The 23,202-nt window shown below is 28.2% G+C and overlaps 1 protein-coding gene across 1 annotated transcript; it reads right to left on the bottom strand.

Annotated features, from left to right (window-relative positions):
• Positions 1 to 1,326: 1,326 nt before the first annotated feature.
• On the bottom strand, positions 1,327 to 21,406 carry LOC122508761 (clumping factor B-like). The gene is made up of 3 exons (XM_043622283.1): positions 21,246 to 21,406; positions 3,324 to 3,537; positions 1,327 to 1,551 (listed from the first exon to the last, which is right to left on the bottom strand). The coding sequence occupies exons 1-3, from the start codon at positions 21,404 to 21,406 to the stop codon at positions 1,327 to 1,329; spliced, it is 600 nt and encodes a 199-aa protein (XP_043478218.1).
• Positions 21,407 to 23,202: the final 1,796 nt, after the last annotated feature.

Raw genomic sequence — 23,202 nt, 5'->3', positions numbered from 1 at the left:
GTAAAAAATTTAGAAGATTTTAACTGTCCATCTTTGAAAAAACTTGACACTAAATTGTCAACTATTTGTAAACATCATACAATTCATTTTGAAAATTGTGCTGCGAAAAATGTAAAAAATCTTCAAGAATGGTTCCTAGAGCCTTCAAACCGCTATATAAGTGCTGCTGTAAAAGGAATTGATGAAGTTGATTCTACATTTACTACTTTACAATCATTCTATGAAAATTGTGAAACTTTTTTGTAAAACAAGAATTGAATAGTTTAAAAATAAACATGAACAATTTAAAATAATAATACAACTGTCTTTTTCATTATTTTAAAAAACCTTTTCCTTGAGTTTTTTTTTAAATTTTTACTATTTCTGAAAATAAAACTTAAAACTAATACCTGAAAATTAACATGAATAGGGAAGAAAATAATATTAAAACCAATTTATAGATAAATATATTTTTATTATTAATGTGAAAATTTTATATTTTATAAAAATCAATATTTAAAAAAAAAACTCCACCATAATTTAATGAAATTTAAATTCCAAAGCGTTGTACGTTCCACCCAAGTACTTTATGTATAACTTGTTTGAATTGGCAGCTTCTTGCATCATCTCCAGGGTATTTGGCTCTTCATCAAACAGTTTCACGAATCTTGCAGGTAAAAAAGTAATAAACTCGTTATCCACTTCTGTGGATGAAAACAGGCTAAAAGGAAACCTGTAAAAAAATTTTGAAAATAAATTAAAAACAAAGAGAACCTGCAAAATACAGTATCTGTTAAAAGAACCTTTACAAAATGCAAAACAATCTTACAGAAAATTTGAAAATCAAAGTTCTGTAACAGATAAAGTTTTACATACTGCTGGTTAAAGATGTAAAAATGACTCTAGCCGCACGAGAGCGCCGTATATTACTTCAATATCCCACTCTTCTTTTTTAACCCCTGAAAGTGAATAAAAAATAATAATGAAAATACTGAAAATACTGAAAATAATTGAATCCTGAAAATAATTATAACCTAAAATAGAATAAAAGAATAATGAAAATAATCAAATTCTGAAAATAATGTCAACCTAAATGTGAATAAAAAATAATAATGAAAATACTGAAAATACTGAAAATAATTGAATCCTGAAAATAATTGTAACCTAAAATAGAATAAATATGTCAATAAATAGAGAATATTTTAAAAAATTAAATTTATATTTTTTAATGATTAATTCTTTAGCTAGAAAATGTTATGATTCCTTATTTTTTAATGATTAATTCTTTAGCTCGAAAATGTTATGATTCCTTATTTTTTTAATGATCAATTCTTTAGCTAGAAAATGCTATGATTCCTTATTTTTTCTTTCCATTTTTTTGCACTCATCAAGTCTATTTCGGCTGAACGAGATATTTGGATAGAAATCTGCATCAGAATCCGAATCAGAAGATGATTTCGAATCAGATGATGATTCTGATGTTTCCGACATGAACGATGGTGATGGTGTTTCTGGTGTCAATAAATTTGCTTCATCATAAATATCAGGATATAATTCCATTAGTTCCTCAACCTAAAAAAAAAATATATATGGGTGACTTCAAATAAAAGGGAATTCTGCCTCCGTGGAATGTTGGAATCACAATTTTCAATTAAGGGGTTGTCAATATTATTTTCGGGTTATTTATATATTTAAAATTACGGAAATAATATTCACTGAGCATAACATGACAACAACTTTGTAAAAAAAATGATTTTCTGGCAGAAAACCGTCAATTTTCTGCCTATTTTTACCTTGACAAATTAACCTTTATTGAGAATCTATAATCTTGAATATTACAAAATAATTATTCATCATATTTTAAAGATATGAGCAGACAATAATTTCACAGATTTTTTATGTGTATGCAAGTAGAACAGTAGAAAAGTACAGAAGCAGACAGAAATTGACTCTAAAACTTCAGATTCTGCTTTCAAAATTCTGCTAGAGTATTAAAATCCACACTTTTCTAATCAAAACTACATGATAACTCTTCAATAACCTCCCACTAGACGTAACAAAACAAACTTTTCCTTTTTTCCAGTAAAATTTTTCATCACGAGGGCAAAAATCATCAACTGAACCGAGGGACAGTAATGACATTTGGATATGAACTATGTTAAATTAAAGCAAACGAGTATTATAGAATTTATTTTATTGTAATTAACATTAATTTAAAATAAAAAATAACAAATCAGACATAAACAATTAAGAAATATTTTGCTTTCAGAAAAGAAATTTAAATTTGACGCATGTTTTTGAGAACTTTATCGTAATTTTTAAGAGAGAACAAATTGTTCTTTTTCAACTTTGTCGGTTTTTATACTGCACAAATAATGTCGTCTTCAAATATTGACGTATAATTGTTGATAGATATCCACATACACACATAAATTCGAACACATGCGTATAGATATCACATTCTGAAGTCATTACGCAATTAATTTCTCTCAAACTCTATAAATTATACTAAAAATGGGGGACAGTAATGACAGGGACAGCAATGACATTCTGCCGAAAATTAAATTTTATTCATTAAATATGTGTTTTAAAATATTTCTGTCAATGGTATTCGAAAATGCTTGCAAATCCACCTGAAAATTCGTTATTCCTAACTATTTTTCATCATTTCCTGAATTTTGGGCAGACGGGACAGCAATGACAAAAAAAGTCGAAATATTCTGCCGATTTTTCTGCCCGTCTGTCAAATTATAACAGTAAACCGAAGGGAGCCAATTTTTTTTTATTTTCGAGATTATAAATCAATATTTTAGAAAATTTAACTCTGAAACCAATACGTGAGATTAAAAAATTGTAAAGAGACTTCAAAGGTAAGCATATTTTTTCCAAGATGAAATTTAAAAAGCGAGGGACATCTGTTCGGGATTTTTATTTGCGTACAAAAATTAAAAAATTTTTGTCAAAATGCTTCGAATTATCAGACTAGAGGGTAGACAAAGCCATCAGAATTTTTTTTCAAGTTTCAGTGAACATGTGAGAACAGTATGAACGTTTGAAACTTACAGAAGTAGCCCAGGGACAGGGACAGTAATGACATTTCTGCCTATTTTTGCCTGTTTCTAATGGGTTATCTCGTTTTCTATTTTGTCAATTGGTATCAAACTTGGAGAATAAATTTATTACATCACTAACTACCGCGAAAAAGCTTCATATTGGCAAAAACAAGCCTACAAGTCAATTTTTGAAGTGGGGACAGCAATATTCCCTTTTAAATGAAGTCACCCATATATAAATTTGTTGGAACAGAAAATGCTGATTTGCATAGAAATATATAAAAAAATTACCTCCTTATCGCTGATGTTTATTACTAAAACATCAGAGTCATCATCTGATTCGGAATCAGAGCTGCTGATAATGATGGTTGATGCTTCACTGTCATAAACATCCATATCAGTTATTACTACATCAGATACAATTGGTTGTTCTGATTCCATTTGGTTCTCCATTTGGTTCTCCATTTGGTTCTCCATTTGGTCCTCCATTTGGTCCTCTATTTTTCTAAAAAAGAAAAAAAAGAAAAAAAAATTTTTAATTTAAATGAAACACTTTAATAGATTAAATTATGATGAATAAAAATATATATATATATATATATATATATATAAATTCCTAGATCGATGTCTCACGCCACATCTGGCGAGAGCAAGCCCATCGACCCAAAGAAGCGCCCTAGAGAGTATGAAGGTCCGGAGACTGATTCTACTGTGACCACTCCCAAGGGTAAGAGGGTTAAGAGCAAGGAGACCAAGCCAAACCCTACTGTTATGGAGACGGAGGTGAGTAAGGCTGCTTCGGCCAAGATTGCTTCTTATTCGGAGGCAACTGTGGAAAATAAGCCTGAAAACGAAAAAGACTTTGAAACCGTCTCCAATAAGAAACGGGATGCCCGTAAGAGAAAGGCCTTGAAGAAAGCGGAGGAGAGGGAGCGACTTCAGAAGCGCCCCCCCAAAATTAGAACAACGGAGGCAATAAAAATTTCGGCCCGGAATCCAGAGACCTACTATGATCTTATAAAGCTGGCAACAACTTCGGTAAATCCAGAGGAAACTGGCACAGAGATTGTGAAAATTAGGAGAACTCTTAAAAAGGAGGTTCTCGTTGTGGTAAAAAAGGGGGGTGAAACTTCAAATTTCGCTCAGAATCTTACCTCCGTTCTTCAGGACAAGGCCGAGGTTACGGCTCTTATCAGTAAAAAGACCCTCGAAATTCGGGAACTTGACGAAACAACTTCAGAAGAGGACGTTTTAACCGTCTTAAAGCAGAAGTTGCAAAAGCCCGAGTTAGATGTGACTTGCCGACTTCTGTCACGTATTGGTGGTACGAAAGTGGCACTAGTACGCTTGAGTGAAACGGACAGCAAGAGTCTGCTTAAGCTAGGCAAAGTGCGTATTGGTTGGATAAACGCATCCATCCGAACGCACTTAGAAGTGACAAGATGTCAAAAGTGCCTAGCCTATGGACACGTGACCCGAATTTGCAAGGGCCCCGACAGAACAAAAAACTGTCGGAGATGCGGCGAAGCGGGACATTTCGCCAAGAGTTGTACTGGCGACAAGCCAAAGTGCATTACGTGTACAGATTTGGGAAAAACGGAAGTCAACCATATCCCTGGAAGAATTTCCTGCCCGGTTTACAAGGAGGAACTGGAGAAACTTAAAAGGGCAAATCCCTAAAGCTCCTTCAAGTCAACCTGCATACAAGTAAGGATGCACAGGTGCTCCTGGTGCAAACAGCTAGGGAAAATGAGGTCGATATCCTGTTCTGCAGTGAGCAGTATCAAGGAAGCGACCTCGCACCTTGGTATCAGGATAAGGCGAAGAGAGCCGCCATCAAGCTGTGCAACCCAGAATTGCGGGTTGACAAGTTCTTGGAGACAAGCAGCGGGTTTGTGTGGATAGAGGTGGCTAATATACGTATGTATACCTGCTACTTCTCACCCAACGACCCGCTGACCACCTTCGAAGCCAATATAGAAGACCTAGAATCGAGCCTCATAGAATCCAAGCTGGATGTCATCATCACTGGCGATTTTAATGCAAAGTCGCCAGAGTGGGGTGAGACGAGGCTCGACAAGAGAGGAATTCTGATTGGAGAAATGATCTCCAAGAACGATTTATTAGTTGTAAACCGGGGAAAAACATGGACGTTTAGACGAGGTGCGATCGGATCGATTATAGATCTAACGATCGCATCGTCTAAAATGGCCCTGGAAAAGACCGAGGCACTGCTGGTCACAGACAGACGTGGTTATGAGCTCCCACGAATCGTGATAGACGGATTCGAGGTCAAGTGGAGTAAACAAATTAAATACCTTGGTGTGGAGTTGGATGGAAGGTTAAACTTCCATCACCACATGGCTACGGCGTCAAATAAGGCGATCGAGTGTGCGGCTAATCTTTCACGGCTAATGCCAAATGTTGGCGGACCCCGTGAACAAAAAAGAAGACTGGTGGCGAGTGTCGCCCACGCTAAAATGCTCTATGCAGCACCAGCGTGGGCCCCATCCCTGAGGAGTAAAAGATGTGTGACCATCTGTGAAAAGATACTGTCTGCGCAGAAATCGATAACAACGCGTATCATCTCTGCATATAAGACGGTATCTACGAGTGCTGTGCAGGTCCTTGCAAGTGTCCCGCCAGCAGATCTTTTGGCGAGGGAAAGGGAAGAAATGTTTCTCTTTTCTAAAGAAAGAAGTTCCTTGGATGAGGAATTAAGACCAAGCAAGGGCCTGATCCGCAAAGAAGCGAGGCACAGGCTCATAGAAAGATGGCAAGAAAGATGGGATGGTGAGGAAAAAGGTCGATGGACTTATCGCCTTATCCCGGCACTCGCCACCTGGATAAATAGGAAACACGGTCAGGTTTCCTATTATATGACTCAGGCGCTCACAGGTCATGGGTGTTTTAACTCGTACCTGTGTCGCTTTAAATTACGCGAGGACGAGGTGTGTGCATATTGCCAGTTCTCTGAGGACAACGCGGAGCACACCCTCTTCTCATGCAAGAAATGGGACTTGGAGAGGCAGGCCATGTTCGAAGGTGTAAACAGTCAAGTTACACCGGAGAACATGGTATCGCTGATGACCCAGTCAGAGAAGAATTGGCGGCAAGTCGAGAACTTCATAATCTCGGTTATGTCGAGGAAGGATTTTGACGGCCGCCAGAAAGCGTAATTTAAACAGCTTTTAATTTGTTTGTTTTTTCTTATTAATTTATTTTGTGATTTACTTGTCCTTCTACATTTTTTTAATTTGTTTTATGTTTTCAATATTATATACGCGTTTTTTTTCTTTTTTTTATATATCCGTTTGCAATTTTATCTTTTGACTGTTTACACTTAATTAAACATTTGTTTTTTTTATTACTGTTGTGCTGTTAATTCCGCTTTTATATTGAAATGGTTTTAAATTTTTAACTATGGACGCAGGAAAACCGCAGAGAGAAGAAGAAGGTCGCATTAGCGACAGAGTTGGAGCGCCACCCTCGAAGGCTAAAGTCTTACGACAGTTCCGAGGGAGGGTAAAGGGCTCCAGAAGAAGGGTTACGGGTTTTAGTGGGTCGGGCTGATAGTAGGTCGCCAGTTTATTAAATTTACTATAATATATATTTATTTATTTTTTTTTTTAATTTCCTTTTGTTTTATCATACCAACCCCACATAACCTTGGAGTTCGGAATCCAAGGTATCTGTAGGCAGATTTCCCAAAAGTCCCTAAGCAAAAAAAAAATAATAATAATATATACACATACACAAATGTTTATTCTATTAACTAAATTTTAAATTTATGTACAGTTTTTTTTAAATCAAAACACTATTTATTATAATATTAACACTAATTTATGAAAAATTTACACTGCACGTGGGCACTCAATGTAGAGAATGTAATCTCGACATATATTACATATATTTTATTAAATTATATGTTTTAAACTGAATTTATCAATACTTTTTATTAAAAATGTTTTAAAAACTTTTACAACAAATTACTAAAAAGCTTTTAACATTCAATATGTCGCCATAATATAACGCCGGTCTTTTCATTTTCCTTGTTTTTCTCATTCTTCTAAAACATAAGGGAAGGAAGAAGAAGGAAGGAAGAGCATATGTTTTTGTATAATTTTTTTTTACTTTAATTTTGCTTGACAGCGCAAAATTGTTTTTAAAACATTTTAATTTTCTATTATAATCATGAGATTTACATACATTTGTAATAGACAAAAATTGTCGTATACCCTAATAAGTCACTTGCTCTCTAAAACTGAATCAGTGAAAATTCACTTATTGAAAGTGAATATTCACTTATTTCAAACGTTATAAGTCGTCCTCTCTTAATTAGTGAATATTCACACATTACATGAGTGAAAAACAGTTCACTTATGAAATAAGTGCAAGATTCACTTTTAAATAAGTGAAATATGCACTTTTAAATAAGTGAACTGTTTTATGTAGGAAAATTAGTAGAAAATATTGAAAATCAGTATTAACTAAAATTTGAAATTTTTCAAATTTTAGTTGACTAGTAAAAAGGCAGCCACATCTTTAAAGAATAACATTTTTGATAATCGTTTAGGGAAAACAAGTCATTATTAGTTAAATTCATTTTTAGGTTATATCAACATAAAAAAATTTGATTAAATTTCTCTTAGCCAATTCATTTCAGATTAATCAATTCGAGAGTATATGCATTGTTTCAATTTTTTAATTGAATTGTCTAACAATTTATTAGCAGAGATTTATTGTTTACTCTAGTTCATGAATAAATTGAAGTAAAGGAAAGCTTACAGCTTATTATTTTTTCAGTAATTCATTTTAATTTATTTTAAATTTGTGATAGTAAGAACAGTTAAATAAAAATATATAAATATATTCATATGTAAATATACGATGAAACGAAAAAAATAACTTTTTTTATAAATTATTAAATTAATATTAAATAATACTTCATCAACACCGCAATTTTTTAATTCCGCAATTAACTGCTGGCAATTTAAATTTTTGACTTGAAGCATACTGTAGCAATCCTGTAACACAAATAATGACAATTGTTTCAAAACAATAAAGTATATATCTGTAAACTCTTTATAAATTTTTCAATATAACGTATAATATAATGTGGAAACTGTGGAACTAAAAATGTTACATTTACTACTTAAAAAGTATAAGTTTTTTTAAAGAAAGCATAAAATATAACCTTAAACTTATAGGGACATGAAAAACGATACGTAGACATTTACAGATGAAATATTCTTATTATTAAACTGAAATGTAGGTTAAAATAAATTTTATTTTTTAATAGTATACTTACTAATATATAAATGTTTATAATTACCTATATTTATTCATTCGAAAACCGGTAAACTTTTTGACGCACAGCACTCAGAATGACGCAATGTGACACAATGACGCCAAGTGACACTGGCAAACGAATAAGTGAAAAAATTACTTATTTATGAGTGAAAGATCAATTTAACTTATTTACCCCTTAGCAGTGTAGTCAAAATAAGCTTTTCGTGGCACAAATGTGCAAAAAAAATATTTTTTAAATTACTTGATATTATTATATTTTATGTTTTTGGGGTCGCTGAATCCGAATATATGATCAAAATTTAAAAATTCAAAATAGCGGCTCCAAAATGGCGGCTTAAAAATTTAGGGGAATGTAAGGTATCGTGGCTTGTAAGGTATGGTGGCGGACTTGTCAAATCTAGCATGTAACGTCACATCTGAAGCGCCTTATCACTATGGTCGATGTCTTTTATCGTGATGACATTTTATATGCAGTAGTATTAATGAACAAACGCGTGCTTTGTACTTTAAGTGATTTTGAATAAAAAAGTAGTGAAAAAAAGAAAAATAGTTTTATTGGATATGTGTGTTAACAGTGCCAGAGTAAAGATGTTTTGAAAATTGAGTCTGGTAAATGTATGGAACGTATTGTTTAGACCTTGGACAACAGTTTTTTGTATTTTACATTTTTCTCAATTCGCGCTGTATGAAAGTAACACCATCATATTTTCATCAATAGCTTGTAAGGTATGATGGCACAATTTTTGTAACGTACAGTGGCGGATCGTTTTTTGCACGAGTTTCAATTGTCTTTGCATTTTTTATGTACTAATGCCTCATGTGCTCCAACGCAACAATTCTCGAATATGTGACACTTGCGGTCTTCTCTTATTCTAGAATTGCGTTAAAACAGCCACCAGCTACTTTACATGTCCAAATTGTAACCATAACTGAAGTGAAACTTTTTTTTCTATAATGTAAAATCATCAGTTTTTCTCTTTTTGTTATTTTTCATCATTTCTAGTAGTGTTAATAATTAATTTTAACATCTACATAATATTTTAGTTAAATACACCAAATGCGCCACCATACCTTACAACTTTCAAAAATAAAAAAAATCAGTTTTTTGCGCCAAGAGCTGTAAAATTTCACTGAATTTCAATTTTAACAGCCGCTTCTGACAGAAATATGCTTAATAGATGTCAGCAACTGCCTGCTTTTGAAATTTTGAAAAATATTGTTTTTTGAGAGAGAGAGACGCAAAAAAGAAAGTGTCCGCCACCATACCTTACACTCCCCTAAAAGTTTCCGTTTCACGCCGTTTGCCACGCGGCTCAGTGCAACCGCGACGCAGCGCGCTGCAATTTATTCTTTGAAATTTAATAACTCAAAAACAAAAAAAAGGGCATTCGGAAAATTTACATGCCGATAGGAAAAAACCTCAGCTTTCGTTTGCAATAATTTATTTTCAAAAAAAAACGGACCGATTTTTGGGAAATTGAAAATTAAATATAAATTATCAAAAATTAGGGTAAATTTTTAAAATATTAATAAATAAAATACACCATTGGAAAGAGGACAAAAAAACCTTTCAGAAACATATTCTAAAAAGTTTTTCCCATTACAAGTATGTTCAGAAAAAATTCACAAAAAAGCCGATGTTGTCAAAATTGGTCAAATTTACCCCCTCTGCCACCTCCAATTTTTCAAAAAAATCAAAAATATTTATTGGGTCACATTTCTACTTGATAGAACAACAAATTCCTCGAGTTTCAATTTTTTTCAAGAAGTTGAAATTTCAACTTAGGACATTTCACGTAAAATGCCTCATATGTATAATATATTTTACATATATTATATTATATATTTATATATATATATATTTACACAAACTATTTAAAACGCTGCTCTTAGTCGAATCCGGAGTCACGAACTATTTAATTTAATTACTATTATTAAATTTTTTAATATAGATCGATTTCGAGTATTTCACAATGTTTTAAAACATCGGACATATTAATTCCTCTGCTTTAAGTTTTTAAAACTAATTTGAGAACTTTAAATTTTTTTGGTCGCCATTTTGGAGCCGCCATTTTGAATTTTAAATTTTTGACTAAATATTTGGATTAAGAGACCTCAAAAACCCCCAAATGAGCATTTTCAGACAAATTCGTAAACTTAAAAAAAATTTTGTTCGACATTTTGAAGCCGCTTTTTTTGAATTTAAAATTTTCAATAACGGATTTAGATTCAGCGACCCCGAAAACCCCCGAGTAGGCATTTTTAGCAAGATTCGTTAACTTTTATATATCTTTTTTTTCGATGCCGCTATAGCGGCCATACACACTCGGGGCACGAATTATTTTGGCCTCTATAGACGTCAAACACTGTGAAGGGGTTAAATGTGAAAATTTCACTTATTGATGAGTAAAAAATAAATTTAACATTTTTTATGTAAAAATTTAACTTATTTATAATTGAAAAATTCGTCCACTTACGAAAAAAGTGAAATCTCCACTTATTCAGATTTAGAGAGTGAATAAGAATTAAAAGAGGTCAAGAAAAATGTGACAAACTGTATGAAAAATGGCGCCAATGTATGTAAATTTTTTTTCTACTGCTCATTTTGGGCGCATAATTACGCGATTAATAAAAATTAATTTTATATATAAAATAAACAGACAATAGGTCTATGCAACAAGAAAGATAAGGGGCATTTTAGATCATTCTATACCCCAACAAACAGTTTCACGGTCCATGAAGTTTTAAACGTTTAAAAACGAAAATTTTTAACTTCATCACACCAATTTTTTTTTATACAGACGTTCAGGAAATGTGTCAGGGAAGTCAGGTGACTAATTTTTAACAAATTTCAACTTCCGGAAGTCCGCCATCTTGGTCATAATTACCCCATGATATGCACAATAATCGATTAAACACCCGCCACTAATTTTTTTCAGCGAAACTTTTAGGGATTGTTAAGAATGGTTCACAGAACAATTTCCAACAAATTTCGACTTCCGGAAGTCCGCCATCTTGGACCTGATTACCCCGAGAAATATTAAATCATCGTTTAAATACCCACCACCAATTTTTTTTCAGCAAAACTTTCAGGGTGAGTTTTAATCAGGTCGAACAAAGGAACAAGGAAAAAGTTTCGGCACGTCAGATGTACAGGTTGTGTCAAATTTTCTTCTACATTTATTTTGCACGCCATCTGTGCCAGTTTGGCGTATCTGACGTGCATTAAGTACGTCTGATATCTCGAAATGGCACCTCAGACGTGCAAAATAAAATGTACTGCTGTTGACACTGTCCTCGGCGCATCTAATGTCCCGGAATTTTTTTCGTGTATGATTTAATATGTAATTTTACTAGCAATTAGTGACATTTTAGTATTTGTTAGTAGAATTTTACTTATTCTAAAAAAATAAAAAATACTATTGATTAAATTGTTTTTTTAAAAATCGATAAAACGGTTTTACTAATTCATTTAGTGAAATAGTTATATCTACTTAATAAAAAATACATTTAATTTTTACTAATAGTTAATATTTTTTTATTAATTGAAAAGAGGAAAAGTCATTTTTGAATACTTCTAAAAATGCGTAAAATTTTACTTTTCATTATAGAGTTGCCACAAAAATTTAATTTTGTTTTTCTTTATTCCCAGAAAAAAAGTTTTAACATTTTTCCTGACCCTAAAGAATATTCTGATTCACTTTAAAAATGATTAGCTACTGAAAAAATGTTCTAATATATCTATTCATGAATCTCTTTAATTGTAAAATTATTCGGAAACGTCAACAACTTAGTTTCTAATCATTATTTTTCAATACGAATTAAGATTTTCAAAAATTTTAAATAGGTACAAATGTTTTGAAATTGAAGAACTTATGAATATTATTAAAAAACATGAAGATGTAGATTAGTCCAAGTGAAAGATCAATTTTTTCATGTTTCAAATAATTACACAGGCACACAAAAAAGTGTCGTGACCGAGACACTACACTAGTATATTCCTATGTATTTTTGGCCGCTGAATCCGACTCTGAAGTCAAAATTGACAGATTTGCTCAAAATTTTGAGATAAACTTAAAAAACGACTCAAAAAACCGAATTAAGATGAAAAAAATTTTTTATGACACTACACTACTATATTACCATGTACTTTTTCCCGCTGAATCCGAATTCGTAGTCAGAATTGACAGATTTTCTCAAAATTTTGAGATTTAAACTAAAAAAAATTGATAAAAAAGGCGATTTAAAATAAAGAAATGGAAAGTTTTTGCTGTGACACAACACTACAGTATTTCCATATATTTTTACACTCGGATCTCGCATTTGCAGTCATAATTATTAAAATGGCTCAAAATTTTGGGAAACACAAGAAAATCTGTTAAGTTACAAAAATTAAAGTCAAGAAACTCTACTTTTCTTGCTAGTACACTACATTAGTATATTCTAATGTTTTTACATCTGCTTCTAAATACAAAGTTAGAATTATTAAATTGGCTCAAAATTTGGAGTTAAATCCAAAAATGCTCAAAATCTAATTTAATGCAAAAGAGTTCATTTTTTTGGTATTCGATAGTGTAAAAACATCCGAGTATAAAAATATATGGAAATACTGTAGTGTAATGTCATAGCAAAAAATTTCCATTTCTTTATTTTAAACGCTTTTTTTATCAATTTTTTGAGCTTATCTCAAAATTTTGAGAAAATCTGTCAATTCTGACTACGAATTCGGATTCAGCAGGAAAAAGTACATTGTAATATAGTAGTGTAGTGTCATAAAAATTTTTTTTATCTTAATTCGGTTTTTTGAGTTTATCTCAAAATTTTGAGCAAATCTGTCAATTTTGACTTCGGATTCGGATTCAGCGGACAAAAATACATGGGAATATAGTAGTGTAGTGTCTTGGCCATGACACTTTTTTTTGTGTGCCTGTGTTATAGATTACTGAAAAAGAAAACCATTATTTCATATTACAAAAATTTTGTTTCTATAACTTTTTCTAAAATATTTTCATCATTTCAAATCAGTTATTACTTATTTTCTAAAAATTTTAACTAAAAAATTTCTTGAAATGAATTACTTTTAATAATTTTTAAAAAAGTTCTTTCAAAAATTTCTAATCATTAGTTCACAGTTAAATTTTTTAAATTTCGTTTATTCGAAAATTCTTTAATTAAATATATATTAATAAATAAAAATTTCAAACAATTTAAAGAAAAAATTCAACTAATCTTTTCAGAAAACTTTAATTCTACAAAATTGTTAATTAAAAATATGAAAAATTTAAATTTTCAAAGATATTAATTTAAAACCTTTTTAAACTTCAGTTGTTTCAAAAATTCTATGCTATAATGCTTTTAAAATTTAATTCTTATTTAAAATTTTAACTTAAATTCATTTTTAAATAAATTCTTATTAGAAAATTATACAAAAATTCAATTATTTAAATACAAAAATAAATAATTTTTTGAAGAATTAAATATTTCTTAACATTGAATTCTTTCGAAGAATTGTAATGAAATTTTTAAGAATAATAGCATTTATCGAGGAATTTGATTACAATTGAGGAGCTGGATTCTAGAACCGGCTCTTCGCTCGGACCGTAAGCGCTAATACCAGTCGGGTGGCAGTGAGCGCCTCTGGGCCTGTCACTGCTACCCGACTGATATTAGCGCGTGCATACCGAGCGAAGAGCCGGTTCTAGAATCTAGCTCCTCAATTGTATAAGTAATTGAATTCATAAAAAGGATTTTATTATTTATGTAAATAACTGAATTCCTGGGAAATTTTTATTAGAAAATTAATTAATTACTTAATTAATACCCATTCTTTTTTTTCATTTATAAAAATATTTATTTTATTTTTTAATTATTTATTATTTGATTTATTTTTTATTAAAAAAAAATTATTTAAAAAAAAAATAATTAAAAATTAAGGCAAATTAAACGAAAACATTCGGACAATGAATAAAATATTTATTTACTCCAACGTTTCGAAATCTAAATGATTTCCTCTTCAGGGAGTCTATCCAAAAAAAATATACAAAATTAAACAATAATAAAAATTACATACATAATTAAAAAAATAAATAAATAAATAAAAAAATAATTTAACAATACATAAAATAAAAATTATTGTATAATTATCTTACCAAAAAAATAATAGTTAAAACATACGAAGACTTAAATTTCATATGCCCTGACGATGGAGTAGAATCTAGAGTCAGAAAATTATAAAGGAACTTAATATTCATAAAATAAATTTAATTAAAAAAAAAAAAAATATATATATATATATATAGTAATTGAAAAAAATTTAAAAAATGAAATTAGTAACAAGTTAATAACAATAAAAATTAATAAAAATTTAAAATTTATGAAGAATTAGTAATAATTAAAAAATAGTAAAAATAAATATAAAAATAAAAATAGTAAATAATAAAAAATAACAAATAATGAAAATAATAAAAATAAAAATAGTAAAAACATACCATAAATAAATAATCCGTCTTGGTATAAAACCATAAATAATAGTAAATAACACATAGATAATAAACAATTAAATAAATAAAGGTTCACAATACAATAATTCACAATAAAATAAAATAGAAAAATAATTTGTCAAAATGAGTAGAAACGTATTGCAAACTGCAAAGTCAAATTTAAAACTGAGCTCCAAACTCTAATCCAGTCATTACAATGAACATTTATTAAACAGAGAAAAACAAAAACAAATAAAAACAATAAATTAAATAAGAACAGAGAATGAAACTCAATGAGTATTTATTACGTTAAATTGCTGGAAATAAAATTCAAAATCATTTCGTACGATTTATCAAAATTATCCAAGTCGGTCATTTTATTTAAACTATTCTCTCCTTCTTTTTTTATGAAAAACATTTCTGATACTAATCGTTTGTTAAGATTTGGCTCAACATCTAAAATATTAAAATCATCCCATTTTATAAAATGTGGAGAGGAATCACAATTAGAATTAGTTAAATGATTAGTAATAGCATTATGATATTTATCATTTAAATTAGAATTACTCATATGTTCCTTTCTACGAATATGCAAGGGTCTTTTAGTCTGTCCTATGTATGATTTACCACAATTACATTGGAATCTATAGACACAATTACATTGATTGTGTCTCTCGAGTCTATCCTTACCAAGCTTAATAAATTTATTAAATTTAGAGTTAACACTAAAAACTGTTTGAATGTTAAAAGCTTTAAGTAATCTTTTGATATTTTCCGATATTGGTCCATAATAAGGAAAAACTATTTTCTTAACTAACGTATTATTATTACTATTGTTGTCAATAATGTTATTTGAAGCTTTTCTGTTATTAATTTCAATAATTCTTTTTCTCACATGATTGTTAACAAATTGTTCAGGATAATTATTAAGTTTTAAATCTAATTTAACTAAATTTATGTTTTTATTATAGAATTTTTTATCGGAAAGTATCAAAACAGTATCAACAAGATTTTTAATAATTGCAATTTTTTGTTGTATTGGATGATTTGAGTAATAGTTCAGTAGTCTTCCTGAATAAGTATCTTTTCTGTACCAATCAGTAATGATATTATTGTTTTCTGATCTTATAATCCTTAAATTGAGAAAATTTATTTCATTATTACATTCTGATTCATGAGTGAACTGTAATCTGTCATGAAAGGAATTGAAGGCATTAACAACTGTGGATACCCATTAGGGTGGTTCTTATTTTGGAAAAGTTGGAATTTCTTAGGTCGCCGGCCGGAATTTGAATTAAAATGTGAAAAAAATGAGATTCCCAAAAGAAAAGCTGTCAAATTTTGAAGATGAGAATTTTCTCGACTTTTACATTAATTTCTACGAATAAAAAGGTTTCTTGTGAATATTTCAGTTTATATGTATTTAGCAATTTTATACCCTTTGACAGTTGCCAGCTGTCAAATGAGTTGTCAACTTTTATAGAAATCAGATTTCAAAGAGTTTTAAATCAATTATCACAAAAAACTTCGAAAATTGCTAAATGAATATTTTTTTCTAAAAATAATTTTTTAAAGACAAATAAACTTTAAAATATATGTAGTATAAAAATATTAATTATTACGTGCCACTTGGGTACAACTTATTATATGTATTTACATATTTGATTTTCATAATTTAATTAATTAATTAAAAAATTATATTTTGTATTAATTTGTCTAATACATATATGTTTTTAAGTTTAATTTTTTTAAAAATTATTTTGAGGAGGAAATAATTTATTATAAATTTTAAAATTTATAAGAAGTAATTGGGAACGTCTTAAAAATCCTATTTAATAGAAGTTGACTACTAAATTGACAGCTGTCAACTGCCAAAATATATTAAATACCTATATATGAACTAAATTTACCTACAGAACCGTTTTTTTTGATAATTCATTTAAAACTCTTTGAAAACTGATTTTTATAAAAGTTGACGACTCATTTGACAGATGGCAACTGTCAAAGGGTATAAATTTGCTAAATATAAACTGAAATATTCACAAGAAACTTTTTTATTCGTAGAAATTAATGTAAAAGTCGTGAAAATTCTCATCTTCAAAATTTGACAGCTTTTTTGACAACTGGTAGCTGTCAAAAGTTATTTTTGACATCATATTCGTGTTCAGCGTACGAAAAACTATGGGAATACTTAGACCCAAGTCAAATTTTTAAAAAATGTAAAAGTTATAATACAAAGTTTGCAGAAGTGCACCAAACCCATGTTAAACCCCATTTAAACTTTAACCCTTTTGCGGCACGGGTTAAAATTTATCAAATGGGCTGTTCTTTTGGGTATCTCATTTTTTTCACATTTTAATTCAAATTCCGGCCGGCGACCTTAGAAATTCCAACTTTTCTAAAATAAGAACCACCCTAATACCCATGGGCGCCTCAATTTCTCCAATTCTTGCTGACATAGTTATGCAAGATTTGGAAGAAACTATAATTAATAATTTAGATTTTCCAATTATTTCATATAAGAGATATGTGGATGACACTTTTTTATGTGTTCCAAAAAATAAAGTATCCACAGTTGTTAATGCCTTCAATTCCTTTCATGACAGATTACAGTTCACTCATGAATCAGAATGTAATAATGAAATAAATTTTCTCAATTTAAGGATTATAAGATCAGAAAACAATAATATCATTACTGATTGGTACAGAAAAGATACTTATTTAGGAAGACTACTGAACTATTACTCAAATCATCCAATACAACAAAAAATTGCAATTATTAAAAATCTTGTTGATACTGTTTTGATACTTTCCGATAAAAAATTCTATAATAAAAACATAAATTTAGTTAAATTAGATTTAAAACTTAATAATTATCCTGAACAATTTGTTAACAATCATGTGAGAAAAAGAATTATTGAAATTAATAACAGAAAAGCTTCAAATAACATTATTGACAACAATAGTAATAATAATACGTTAGTTAAGAAAATAGTTTTTCCTTATTATGGACCAATATCGGAAAATATCAAAAGATTACTTAAAGCTTTTAACATTCAAACAGTTTTTAGTGTTAACTCTAAATTTAATAAATTTATTAAGCTTGGTAAGGATAGACTCGAGAGACACAATCAATGTAATTGTGTCTATAGATTCCAATGTAATTGTGGTAAATCATACATAGGACAGACTAAAAGACCCTTGCATATTCGTAGAAAGGAACATATGAGTAATTCTAATTTAAATGATAAATATCATAATGCTATTACTAATCATTTAACTAATTCTAATTGTGATTCCTCTCCACATTTTATAAAATGGGATGATTTTAATATTTTAGATGTTGAGCCAAATCTTAACAAACGATTAGTATCAGAAATGTTTTTCATAAAAAAAGAAGGAGAGAATAGTTTAAATAAAATGACCGACTTGGATAATTTTGATAAATCGTACGAAATGATTTTGAATTTTATTTCCAGCAATTTAACGTAATAAATACTCATTGAGTTTCATTCTCTGTTCTTATTTAATTTATTGTTTTTATTTGTTTTTGTTTTTCTCTGTTTAATAAATGTTCATTGTAATGACTGGATTAGAGTTTGGAGCTCAGTTTTAAATTTGACTTTGCAGTTTGCAATACGTTTCTACTCATTTTGACAAATTATTTTTCTATTTTATTTTATTGTGAATTATTGTATTGTGAACCTTTATTTATTTAATTGTTTATTATCTATGTGTTATTTACTATTATTTATGGTTTTATACCAAGACGGATTATTTATTTATGGTATGTTTTTACTATTTTTATTTTTATTATTTTCATTATTTGTTATTTTTTATTATTTACTATTTTTATTTTTATATTTATTTTTACTATTTTTTAATTATTACTAATTCTTCATAAATTTTAAATTTTTATTAATTTTTATTGTTATTAACTTGTTACTAATTTCATTTTTTAAATTTTTTTCAATTACTATATATATATATATATATTTTTTTTTTTTTAATTAAATTTATTTTATGAATATTAAGTTCCTTTATAATTTTCTGACTCTAGATTCTACTCCATCGTCAGGGCATATGAAATTTAAGTCTTCGTATGTTTTAACTATTATTTTTTTGGTAAGATAATTATACAATAATTTTTATTTTATGTATTGTTAAATTATTTTTTTATTTATTTATTTATTTATTTATTTTTTTAATTATGTATGTAATTTTTATTATTGTTTAATTTTGTTTATTTTTTTTGGATAGACTCCCTGAAGAGGAAATCATTTAGATTTCGAAACGTTGGAGTAAATAAATATTTTATTCATTGTCCGAATGTTTTCGTTTAATTTGCCTTAATTTATAAAGGATCTCGGACGTTAAAGATTATAAACTAACTAAATAATTAAAGGTTTTATATTAGAATTCGTGGTAATTTCGTAGTTTATAAAGTATACAAAAAAAAGCAAAATAGAGAATTTTCTCATGCACAAGCATTAATTGTTAATAAAAATAATTAAACAATATTTTCTTTTTATATAAAAATTTATTCAATATAAAATTTAAATATAATAAAGAGATATTAATAACCTAAAAATGATATATTTCTTTAGAGAATGTACTAAAATAGAATTCTTAGTACTAAAATTTAAAAAAATTTAGTACTGAGAATTTCCTCCACTTGAGTAGTTTTTCCAACCCCTTCGGCCCCTTCCGCATCCATGGTATCCTCGACCGCAATATCCGCGGCCACGACTTGCTCCAGTGTCCTAAAAAGATAAAAGGAAATGTATACAAACATTTTTTTTAATTATAAAAATGTTCAGATCATAAAAAAATGTTCTATTGCATTTATTTACGAATTTTTTTAATTGCAAAATTATTTGAAAACACCAATAAATTTTTTAAAATAAATATTCAACCAATAATTTTTCACAGAAATTAAGATTTTCAAAAATTTCAAATTCAAACATTTTTGAAATAATTCAACAACTTATAATAAGAAATATGATCGAGTTAATCAATTCAATTATTTTTTACAATTTTTACCTAATATTTCTCTGTAAATCAATTATTTAAAAAAATTTTTAAAACTTCTTTAAAAATTTTCAAATCTATTTGAAATAAAAACTTCAAATAATTTTAAAAAAATTTACTTAAACTTATTTAAAAAAATTGATTCTACAGAATTGTTAGTTGAAAGTATGAAAAAAAAATTTCAAAGACTTTAATTTTAAATCTGTTCAAAATTCAATTAATCTAAAACTATTTATATTTTACAAAATTAAATAATTAGCCATTAGAGTTTTTTCAAAAGAATTAAGATTTTTAAATTTAAAACTTAATGCAATTAAACAACTTATAAAAAATTGTTAAAAAATATAACCGACTGATAAAATCATTATTTTATATTATAAGAATATTGTTACTGGAACTTTTTTAAAATTACTGTCATGATTTCAATTTAATTATTTTTTCCCAAATTTTTAACTAAAATTCTTGTATAAATGCAATATTTTTAATAATTTTCAAAAAAGTTTTTTGAGTATTTTCAAATGCATTTGTTTGAAATTTAATTTTACAAAATTTTAATTATTCAAAAAATCTTTAATTAAATATTTATTAGAAAATAAAAACTTCAAATAATTTAAAAAAAACCGCAATTAAACTTTTTCAAAAAAATTTATTCTACAGAATAAAGACTTTAATTTGAAATCTGTTCAAAATTTAATTAATCTAAAACTATTTACATTTTATAAAATTAAATAATTATTCAAATTACTTTCATCATTTCAATTCAATTATTTTTTTCCAGAGATTTTTAACTAAAATTCTTCTATAAATACAATATTTTTAATAGTTTTCCAAAATTTTTTTTGAGTATTTTCTAATGCATTTGTTTGTAATTTAGTTTTACAAAATTTAAATTATTCAGAAAATCTTTAATTAAATATTTTTTAGAAAATAAAAATTCAAATAATTTAAAAAAAACCTCAATTAAACTATTTAAAAAAAAATTAATTTTACAAAATTGTTATTTGATAGTATGAAAAATGCAAATTTTCAAAGATTTTAATTTAAAACCTGTTCAAAATTCAATTTTTTCTAAAAATTCACGTTGTATTGCTTTTAATATTTAATTTTTATCTAAAATTTTAACTAAAACTAATTTTTAAATCAATTTTTATTAGAAAATTCTGAGAGAATTCAATTATTTAAATAAAAAAAAGTTTATTGAATAATTGAAAATTTATTAAAATTGAGTTCTCATAAAGAATTTCATTAACGAATTTTCAAATAATTGAATTGTTGAAAAATTTGTAAACAATTTAACTCCTGTAAAATTTTTATTATTTATGAAATTAGTTAAATAAGATTCTTACCGCATCTTGGCTCCATGTTGCTGACTCATTAACCCCAGGAATACGCTGCGTATGGTGCTGGTGATGGTGCCGCATAAGGTTCTGGTAATGTTGCGTAAGGTGCTGGTAGTGCGGCGTAAGGTGCTGGTGCGTAAGTTGCTGGTGCGTAAGGTGCTGGTGGTGCGGCATAAGGTGCTGGTGGTGTTGCGTAACAGCGGTTCCACATGGAGGCAAAATCGCAAAGTCGTTGCGACTGCCGTACCCCCACCAGCACTGTGAATCGTACCGACGCCAGTGGTATATATATAAAGTGTAAAAAATTAATTATTAAAGGAATACTTGAATTATAATTTATAAGTTTTGCTATATTAACAGAATTTTTAAACTAATAAATATTTATTATTTCAATTACATGTTAATTATTTTTATTGGTTATTAAATGAATATTTATTTTTTAATATTAATTAATCATTAAATTTCACTAAAAATTTATTTTTAGGTTATGCCAAAACAAAGTTAAATTTACTTTTCCAGGTATGGAATTCTACATGTCATATGCAGGGAAAAACTTTTTATGATTGTGGTTTAATTTTTCGTACGAATTCCGGAGATTTTTCTAAAATGAATTATGCACGTGATTTTTGCTAAAAAAAATTTTCTTTAAGGGGGGAACCTCCTTTAGACGATCGAAAAATGCATCATTTTTGGGATCTTTTTTCTCGGGTAAAATAACTCCAAACGTTTTGTAATTTATATGGTGCTTTAATACATGTCTTGAGAGTCTAAAAAAATTTTTGGAGAAAAAACAAAACATTTTTAGTATGGAAATATACATAGCGTCCTTGGCACCTCATTTTATCTGTGAACATTCTAGCGCTCTGAATTTTTTTCTAAAACAAAGAAACTAACGTTTTTTTTAAACTTTAGGATAATACCTTCTATATGACATTTCGATTTTTTTTAAAAAATTTCGAGAATTGATTTTTTTTACCCACTTTTAAGTTAAAAGTGATTTTTCGTGCATAAAAATTAACTTTAAAATTTCAAAAAAATATAAAAAATTTTTTTTTTCAAGAAACACTTAATGTCATATTGAAGATTATTTAATTATCTTTAAAATGATGTATCATAAAGCCCGATTGGTTCAAAAGGGCGTTCTCAATCGTGTTCACAAAATTAAAAAATGGTGTTTCGAGAAAAATGCGTTTGAAGTTTTTTTTTTAAAAAGTGACTTGAATGTCAAACAAATGAAAGAAGGGTTGTCACATAGAAATTACAAATTATACTGACAGTGGTACTCTGAATGAAAGAAGAAGGCAGATTAAATGCTAAAACAGAAAAAATTCTGGACTCTGGTAAACATTTCACCAGACGACACATGAAAAAAAAATAGTTAAAAATTTTGTAACTTCTTTAATAATACAGAAATCGACTTAAAATTTGATAAGTATATTCTTGAATAGTTGTAGAATCAAGTTAAATTATTTCCAGAAAGTAGATTTTTTTGACGCAATAAAGGAGGTTCCCCCCTTCAATTCAACCACTTTTTTATTTGAAGGAGTACAATTAATTATACCCGGAAAGAAAATAAATATCCTTTTTAATGTTATAAACAAATTTTTGACGACAAAAATTTTATCATTAAGAAATTTATATATATTAACGGAAATTCAAAACAATTTTAAAAAGGTAAACACTAAAATCCATAGAAATCGTAAAACATCTAGATGTGCTCAGCAAAGTTATAACTGGATATTGCGCATGAGTGAAGTATTGCCATGAATCATAGCAATTAATAATATAAATTTCCGTTGTATACAACAAAAAAATAGAAATTCTAATAAATTTTATTCAATTTCATACAATAATTATCATTGCATTGTAATTGCATAGTAATAATATCCAAAATCAAAAAAGCATATAAAAGAAAATTTCTTCATATGTATATTTAGATCAATAAATATAGCATTTTTAGTTTTTGATTGTAATCATGTGCATCTCGTATGTTAAAATTATTGTTAT

This window comes from Leptopilina heterotoma, unplaced genomic scaffold (assembly GCF_015476425.1).
Source record: "Leptopilina heterotoma isolate Lh14 unplaced genomic scaffold, ASM1547642v1 Lhet_569, whole genome shotgun sequence".
Taxonomy (NCBI): Eukaryota; Metazoa; Arthropoda; class Insecta; order Hymenoptera; family Figitidae; genus Leptopilina; species Leptopilina heterotoma.
This window is presented reverse-complemented; position numbering and strand designations above follow the sequence as displayed.

Coding starts and splice junctions, on each gene's coding strand:
- LOC122508761 (XM_043622283.1), bottom strand. CDS start 21,406: ATGTGGAACCGCTGTTACGCAACACCACCAGCACCTTATGCCGCACCA. Junction 3,538..21,245: donor TCACCAGCACCATACGCAGC/GTATTCCTGGGG, acceptor TTTCTTTTTTAG/AAAAATAGAGGACCAAATGG. Junction 1,552..3,323: donor TAAACATCAGCGATAAGGAG/GTAATTTTTTTA, acceptor TTTTTTTTTTAG/GTTGAGGAACTAATGGAATT.